We start from the raw sequence: 9,338 nt of genomic DNA, 5'->3' as shown, positions 1-9,338 counted from the left end.
TCGTGGTCATTATTAATAGGTTTTTTTCTTTTCTTTCAAATATAGTTATTTGAAATTGGATTAAGATGTGTGATTAGAAGATTTATCTTTATGCCATTAGCTTGTATGCAACACTCTGCAGTCTTATTAGGTAATGAAATGCAATATAGGGTGAGTAGAAAGCTAAGAAATTTTAACCCTTAAAAGAAAACTTTGTAAACGTTCAATAGTTTGAATGATTGACAACATATCCATTAGAAAATAAGATCCAAATGTATCCATCAAACCCATATTTGTAATTCCCCATATTCTGTATTTGTACCCTATTTTAGCTAACTAATGGATCATTTTTTTTTTTGGTTATCTTTACCTTTCTCTTTGAAGCAAAGGTATTTTGTAATGGCGCATTTGTTTAGAATTTTTCCCTTGTGCCCTACTCAAAGGTGTGCTAAGAACATCACTCTTGCTTTTACCACACAATTAATGTAATGTACCTAACGCCTCCATTGGCATTATTTTAAACATCAAACACGGAATAGGGTTTTAGGCCTTTTATGCAGTGTAGCTCCACAACAGCTCCAACAATGGAATAAAGAAAAACACTTTACAACTAACACACGAAACTAATGAACAAAAATGCCCATCATTACATTGCAATTGCATATCCCATAAAGAGGTGACAAAACTAGGAAGGCTTTTTCCAAAACTGTAAGAAAAAGCTTAAGAAACCGATCTATGTATGTTAACCGAGTTTGCTCATTGGATCTTGTAGACAAATAATGAGTAGCTAGGCAAGAGAAATAACCACTCCTCACCCAGATAAGGCGGGTGAATATGCAAGCACTCGACGGAATTGACAAACATGAGGTCCCAGAGGTGATGGATTGACGCCATGTGCGTAGCCAATTATGCTGTTAAAAGGAGATGAAGATCGACCATTGCCGGGGTTCAACATTCAGGTTTTAACGGAGTTTGCGGATTCCCTTTGCTGGTTAAAAGAAAAACCCATCTTTTTTTTCCGTTCATTAATTGATAATCATATCAATCCTCAAGGATTTGTGGTTGTAAAACCTTAGTTGTTGTGTAAAGATTTCATAAAATATTGATCCGTGACTCGCACAATAATGAGGCATCTTGTCTGGGAATACACCCCTAGTGTGGAATTTGACACCTGTTATATCATATGGTTCATTCATTTTCCAAAAAAAAAAACATTTCATTTGTCTTGTTCCAAAGTTTTTTTTTTTGGGTAAGATCAGCTGCCCTAAATTCCTCTTTATCTACAAACTTTAATCCATTTTAATGAAAGGGATCAATCCCCTTTGGGTTCTCCTTTTGCATAATGGTGCTTTGCAATAACACTACTTTTGGCTTTTTCTTAAGTTCCTCTTAGAACCTAAACCAAATCAACCCTAAAATAAGGTTCAAAAGAAGAAAGCTATTTGACTGCTGGCTCAAGCCATCCAACAGAGGCCTTCACATGGTTTTGAAGTGGAGTGCTTTTCCATGCTGAGAAAATTGAAAGCTACTTTTTCTTTCTTTTCTCATTGCACCAAATAGAAAGGCTATCCTCTGAAATTGGGTGGTCCATGAGGGCTTTGTTTATCTCTCTCAAACCCTTAATCGCGCCGTTTTGTCTTTATTATTCAACTTCGCTTCTTCGTTGTATATCTCACTTACGTTTATATTTGGGTTAAGGGAGGAGAGTATGTAAAGTTGAGAATGTTGGCAACCTTTTAAAATATGCAACAAACCAACCCATCTCTTGAACTAGACGCAATGTTTATAGTGTTTCTTTCATTTTGATGGGTTTAGAACGACGTTCATTAAAATTCAACGACCCAATTTAATCTTGAAAGTCATTGTTTACACTATAAAATTATCAGTTGGGAAATTGAGGACTGTATGAACGAAGTTGTTGAGGTACATATGCTGGAAGTAACGGTTACCTAATACGTGGAAAAGTGAAATTGAGTACTAATTACTGCACCTTATGATGCATTTGCTGCCCTGGAACGTGATTTTAGTGACCAGCTAAGGTCATTTCCAGGTAGATTTTTCTTTTCTATGGTAAAGTAAAAGCTATATTCCCAAGAAAGGGCTCTATTGGAGAATACAATCCCCCTTTCTATTAAGTAGTTACTTACTGCCCCATTGTTATGGCTGGTCCAAGATTTTGCTAAATTCTTATTCTTAAACAGAGCAAACCCAGAGGAAGAGCAACCCAAAGTACACCCACTCATATACAACCAGCAGAACATATTAAAGCTTTCATGCTCTTTGTGTCCCTCACACAGACACCTGTCCCTTTAACCATGCATCTTCCATCTGTTTATTACTTTTCAGTTCTTTAAATACGATTCCTTTCGTGACAGGAATGCCCTTATCTTCATCCTATTGACTTGTCACTGTTATACAATGTTCCAAAAAGTCCCCAAAATTGTTTTCAGCTGCAAACATAACGATAACTACGGATAAGGTGTCACTACCCCTGTTTCTCTCTTCTCTCTCGCCTTCTGATAAGTTCATTTGTTCTTCTCAGATTCCTTTCTTCAAAGCGATATCCTTTTGATAGAGAAAATGAAGTAAGCTTGCTTCAAAGTTTGCGTTAAAGAAGACAGCAAAATAGGGGAAGAAGAGCAAAACCAGAACTCAATAGAATCTTTCACTGCAATGAAATCCAGTCTCGGGCAAGCCATTCAGTTTATATCTTCTTTGATTTCTCTCTCTCATTCTATCAAAGTTTTCACCGTTAAATGGCTACTTATTCGGAAGAAGCTAGAAGAGTTAAGTTCTGGCTTGATGGCCGTAGAAAACCGTGATTCAAGCCAAAACACAACAGTCTTTTCTGGCTTGATCCCTTCCGTCTTGGCCACTGTAAATGAGTGTCACAATCTTGCAAGAAGTTGTGTAGATCTTTCCTACAGCGGCAAACTCTTGATGCAAAGTGACCTTGATGCGATGATTGCAAAATTTGACGGCCATTTAAAGAATCTTTCCGGGATGTACACTGCCGGGATTCTGAGTCAGGGTTTTGCGATTGTGGTTTCAAGGCCCGGTCTTGGTGCTTGCAAAAATGACATGAGGTTTTACATAGGAGATTTGTTGACGAGAATGAAGATAGGCGATATAGAAATGAAAAGGCAAGCCTTGGTTAATTTATACCAAGTTGTGGATGAAGATGAACGCTATGGTAAACTTGTAGTAGAAGTTGGTGACCTTGTGAATGTTCTGGTAGGCTTTCTTGATTCGCCAGAGATGGAGATTCAAGAACAGGCTTCGAAGATTGTATCTTTGTTATCTGGGTTTGATTTGTACAAGGGAGTTTTGGTCGGTGCTGGGATTATCGGGCCTTTGGTTCGAGTTCTGGAAAATGGCAGTGAATTGGGTAAAGGAGGAGCTGCTAGGTGCCTTCAGAGATTGACTGTTAATTCAGAAAATGCATGGTCTATTTCAGCTCATGGCGGGGTGACTGCCCTTTTGAAAATATGTTCAAGCGGTGAATTTAGAGGGGAATTAATTGGTCTTGCTTGTGCGTTGTTGAAAAATCTCGTTGGTGTCGAAGAGATTAAGAGGTTCATTGTTGAAGAAGATGCCATTTCAACGTTCATCAAGCTTGCAAGATCGAGAGAAGAAATTGTGCAGATAAATTCAATCGAGTTCCTTCAAAATATAGCTTCTGGGGATGACCCGGTTCGTCAAATGGTGATTAGAGAAGGAGGAATCCGTACATTGGTACGTGTTTTGGATCCGAGATCGTCGACCTCTTCGAAGACGAGAGAAGTAGCATTGAGGGCAACTGAGAAGCTATGTTTCTCTTCACAGAATTGCGTAAATATGTTGATGAATTATGGGTTCATTGATCATCTATTCTTCTTCTTACGAAACGGTGAGGTTTCTGTTCAAGAATTAGCGCTCAAGGTAACAGTCGGGTTTTGTGGCACATCAGAAGAGGCTAAAAAGGCAATGGGGGATGCTGGTTTCTTGCCTGAGCTTGTTAAATTGCTCGATGCAAAGTCGTACGAAGTGCGCGAAATGGCAACTGAAGCACTCTCCAGCTTGGTCTCAATTCCGAAAAACCAAAAACGATTTGTTCAAGATGATCGAAACATAGGGTATCTCCTTCAGTTGCTTGATCAGGAGGAAGGCATATCAGGTAACAAAAAGCTTCTACTCTCTATATTAATGTCATTGACAAGTTGCAGTAGTGGGAGAAGAAAAATTGCCAGTTCCGAATATCTAAAGAACATAGAAAAACTTGCCGAAGCTGAAGTTACTGATGCAAAAAGACTTGTCAGGAAGTTATCAGCCAACAGATTTCGTAGTATTCTAAGTGGATTCTGGCATTTTTGAATGTACTTTTTTTGGCTTTGCTTACTGTATATCTGCATAAGTGTTTTGCTGCAATGCAAGTCCCATTAACTTGTTTTTACAAATCTTTAAAATGTCACTTCATCCTCAATCCTCCTCGTCGTTAAAAACAGCTTTTTGTTTTACTTGTAATCATCATTAGTAATCTAATAAAAGCTGTTCTTACATAAAATTAATGATGCAATTGCAGTTACTTTGGTTAATATATGCTTCCATAATTAATAATTATGTTAATAGTAATATAGATTATTTTGGAAGCATATGACATGCTTACACATGGGAAAGGCATGAAAACACTGAAATGGCATGTGAACAGTGGCAATCAAGTTTTTGTCAGCTGCCATTATGGGACATGGGGGATAGGTGATAGATGAACGGTCCTTCTCCAATTGCTTGTCCTTTTTCCAGCACTGTCTCTCTTATCGTATTTTTTTTAATTCACAAAAAAAAATTAGCTACCCTTCTTCACATATATAATGGAGGTAAGGGGAGGTAGCATAGTAGAGAGCAGTTTCCGTAGGAGACCTCTGAATTATGAATTGCCTTCCGTGGGACTCGATCTCACAACCCTAAAATCAAGAATCTTGTGCTCTAGCTGGATGGTCATTTTTTTATTCATAAGAATCAGTTTAATGTTGTGATATAAAAGCGTAGGGATTAGATTGCCAAATATCACTCTAGTATTGGCTTCAAGTTGAGATAGGATATTTAGTCATGATAATTGAGAAAAACCTGTTTTTGACTCCATTTGCTTAGGTTGATTATCAGCTGGACTGAAAGAGAATTTGATGGCATAAATCATAATGTTGGGGGCCTAACCTTTTGTAGAGTGCACAAATTTAATGCTAATGAATTAGCCAACTTGCCAGTGGAGAGTGGACCATGAACCAAAGCTGGAAGTTTGAGACCCATATGTGCCCACTTACACTGCTGCTGCTGCCAAGTGAATTGTTTCTTTTTACGGTTCTGAAAGATGATTTCAAGTGCTTTGCGAAGCTGAATCAATGAGCAATGATGTCCACCAGAATCCAATGCCTAAAGGCATTGCTCATCTTGAAATTTGACTGCTTCCATTTTGAAGCAAATCAGCCTCGTTGGTAAAGCGAAAGAAAACAAATGTCGGTTAATTTGATTTAAACAAAAACAAGAGGAGGAAAAATCCAATGAACAAGACATTATGAATCCATGATGCTATAGTGCAAATACTCACACGTGCACACTACATAAATGTAAATTTTAAATCTATCTGCTAAAAGAACTGTTGATAAAATGAGATAACATGCGAGTATTTATTGGCATTTAGGTGAATGAAAAGAAGGGCATCAGACTTTCTTTTCTGGTGCGGTGCACCACAAGCTGCTTGCTGCTTTTAATTATTACAAGCGAAAATTTCCTACTCACGCCTTCCTTATTTTACCGGCCTCCAGTTTTTACCACCGGACAAGATCTGACTTCATTTGCCATTTGCATCTAATGCAAAAGTTTGAGAAGCCTAATCTATGATTTGGGCCAGTCTCTCATGAACCTTTTATACAAATAAAACATCAAAAGATGGGCAAAATTGACTCAATAGGTTAGGTGGGTAAAAGAAATTGATTCGTTAGTTCATCTTTAAAATTAATTTGGGATATACGGTAAATGTTATAATGCAGAGTAAACTTGTCACATTCACATAACGAGTTTATCCAAATAATATTTTTTTATTCAAACTCATCACATTGACGTGACAAGTTCCAAAAAATATATTTTTTATTAGAATTTGTTATTTCCAAATGACAAGTTTCAATAAAAATATATTTTATCAAAATTCGTTACGAGTTTCAAGTCATTTGAGCAAATGTTGTAAATCCCAAATTAATTTTAGATGAGCCAAATCTTTTGGGTCAATTTTGCCTCAAAAAATGAGTAAAAATTATTGACCCAAAAGTATTGGATTCTACCGAACACCACAGTACTTTTTTCCGTTCCAAATGTTCCATTTTTTGGAGTCAAGTCCATCATTATTGTCTTCATAAATGCCCTTGGCTCTACTGATGAGAATCTTAGTTGTATTTCTGATAAAGTTTTGGAAGACTTTATAGGCACTAGGAATCCAGAGGGCATGAAGAGTGAGTTAATTGCTTCAATTACAGACGAGGAGGTTAAAAATGTTATGCTTTGAATACATGGAAATAAAAGTCCGGTCCTGATGGTTCTTATGCAAAGTTCTTCCAAGTTTGCTGAGGAATGGTTAGAAAAATGTCATTGAGAGTGAAGTATTTCTTAGTAATGGAGAAATGATTAATGCTTTCAATTCTACAATTCTGGCTTTGGTTCTTAGAGTCCCCAGTCCAATGAAATTGACTGACTTTCGGGCCATATCTTGCTGTACCACCGTTTGTAAATGCAATTTCGGAGCTCTTTGTCACCAAGGATCACTTTGAAAGTGGAATTGAGGAAGGCTTTTGACTCCATCAGCTGGAATTTCAATTTGCAGATTTTGAAGGTTATTGATTTCCCTGTGGTTTTTATTGAGTGGAGAAGTAGGTGCATTACGATTCCTAAGTTTTATGTTGGCTTGGATGGGGTCCTCATTGGGTTATTTTCCTGGTGGGAAAGGGATCATACAGGGTGACCCCTTATCCCCATACATCTTTATTGCTGTCACGAATGTGCTCTCGTCTTATAAAGTCTTTGGCTACCATCCCAAGTGTAAGAGAGTGCAATTAACTCGTATGTTTTGCTGATGAGTTGTTAGTATTTACCAATGGAACAGCTAATTCTCTTTTGGGAGTGAAAAGTGCTGTTTATTTTTTCTACACCATTTCAGGGTTGCAGATGAGTAGCTCTAAAAGTGAGTTATTCAAATCAAACTGGGTTGGAAGCTATTGTTGAGCAGACTGGTATTCCTTTGGGGACATAAATAATTTAGTTCTATTCAAATCAAACTGGGTTGGAACATAACTAATTTATTACTTAGGTTAGGTGTGACCCTAATAACAAGAAGCCTAAGAGAAAGTGAATGCAAAACTCTTGTAGAGAAAATTACAGGGAGAATTCGAGGTTGGGCTGTTATATCCTTGTCCTTTGCTGGCAGACAGCGAGAGGATGGCTTTTCTTAGGCTTATTGGTATTCAAATCAAAATTGGCTCCATAGGTTAGGTTGGTATAAAAATCAGTTCATTAAGTTAGCTTCAAAATTAATTTGAGATTATGGCACATGTCACACTGTAAGGCAAATATGTTATGTTCACATGAGTAATTTGTCTAAATAATATTTTTTTATTCAAATTCATCATGTCAAGATGATAAATTTAAAAAAATAAATATAATTTTTATTAGAATTTTATCACATCATAATAATAAGTTCTAATAAAAAATATATTTTATTTAAACTCGTTATATGAGCATAAAATGTTTTAAGTCACTATAACAAACGTTGTAGTTCTCAAAAATAAAATATCTAATACCATATTAAGCTTAATAATTAACCCACCTACAATATTGGGTCAAATTTACCTACATTCTCACGTAATCCCACAACAACAAAAAATTAACCTGGAAGCTGAATTCTAGCCAGCCCAAGTACCAGTTCCCATCTTCTTTGAACGCCTCCCCCTACTTTATGTTTTTCATTTATTCTTGGATAAGCTACACAAATGATCACTAATATTTGAATAAGTTTTTGTTTTCCTTATTAAAGTTTTAAAACTAACAAATTAATCATTAACATTATTGGTTTATAACAAATCGATGACTAACGTTATTGGTTTATAACAAATCGATCATTCGCCATTAACACTTATTAGCATGGGTGACAAAATGTTGATGTGCCACAATATAACCAAGTTGACCACTTTTTGACTTCAAAAAATTAATTCCTTAATAAACCTCGCCTCTCTCGTTTCCACCTTTTTTCTCTTCTTTTTTGTCTTTCATCATCTTCCTTAGCAGTGGAAGAACTACACCCCTTCTAATCATACAAATCTTAATTTTTGTTTTAACAGTCAATAAACATTTGAAAATTGATAGGACTTTCTCACTTGTTACATGTCTCTCTCCTGGATACAATTCGACAGGCTTTCTTATGAGGTCGGGTTCATAAGTTGCACTACATAACTACTGCAAATTAGTGGTAATATGCTGAGATTCCGTTGATAGAGCTTGATACATTTGTCCTTAATCTCTGATTCTTTTAACATTCTAACCAATCTAAAGATTTCGCATGATACCACACGATGGCCCGACTAAGCTTTTTTGCTAATGGTATTATCTTTCTGCCAAGTCCATTGCTACTTGGCCTTAAAAAACAATGCAGTTTATGATAGAACAAGAAACTAGAATTGTTATTAATACCTGGAGTAGCTAGACACGTACCACGTTATGTTCGAGTTGTGATCCTCTCCTCTGATACATCGGTTCAAATTTAAAAAATCATACAAGATTAAGAAAAAAAATATTATGAGAGAGCAGGAGAAATACAATCCAAGCTAAGAAATAACATTTTTCTGAAAACAAAAAGATGTAGCAGTATCTTAGGTTCAATTAACGGCAGTTATATAACATTCAAATGGATCCCTTAGCCATGCATGTCTTTCACTGTTAAGGAAGATGATTAAAGACGAAAAAGAAGAGAAAGAAAGGTGGAAAGGAGAGAGGGAGTTTATTAAAAAATTATTTTTTTGAAGTCAAAGAGTGGTCAACATAGTTATAACGTGTCACATCAATATTCCGTCATCCATGTTAATGGTTGTCAACGGCAAGTTATTGATTTGTTATAAATCAATAACGTTAGTCATCGATTTATTATAAATAGATAATATTAGTGACCAATATGTTAGTTTTAAAACTTTAGGGGAAAATGAAAACTTACTAAAATATTAATAATCATTTGTTTAATTTACCCTTTATTCTTACTTTTGGGTGAATCCCACCTTATTTGAATGCCATCCAAGAAGATCTGCATTTCAGAAGTCGATCAATGATTTATAATTAGTGTTATATATTAA

At 36.1% G+C, this 9,338-nt stretch overlaps 1 protein-coding gene across 1 annotated transcript; it reads left to right on the top strand.

Annotated features, from left to right (window-relative positions):
• The first annotated feature begins 2,448 nt into the window (after positions 1-2,448).
• On the top strand, positions 2,449-4,399 carry LOC120131570 (vacuolar protein 8-like). Its single transcript, XM_039148528.1, has one exon. The coding sequence runs from the start codon at positions 2,653-2,655 to the stop codon at positions 4,330-4,332; it is 1,680 nt and encodes a 559-aa protein (XP_039004459.1). The 5' UTR covers positions 2,449-2,652; the 3' UTR covers positions 4,333-4,399.
• The last annotated feature ends 4,939 nt before the right edge of the window (positions 4,400-9,338 follow it).

The sequence above is a fragment of the Hibiscus syriacus genome, unplaced genomic scaffold (assembly GCF_006381635.1).
Source record: "Hibiscus syriacus cultivar Baekdansim isolate YM2019G1 unplaced genomic scaffold, ASM638163v2 tig00110556_pilon, whole genome shotgun sequence".
Lineage (NCBI taxonomy): Eukaryota > Viridiplantae > Streptophyta > Magnoliopsida > Malvales > Malvaceae > Hibiscus > Hibiscus syriacus.
This window is presented reverse-complemented; position numbering and strand designations above follow the sequence as displayed.

Excerpts from the sequence above, each read along its gene's own strand:
- LOC120131570 (XM_039148528.1), top strand. The coding sequence starts at position 2,653 with ATGAAATCCAGTCTCGGGCAAGCCATTCAGTTTATATCTTCTTTGATT.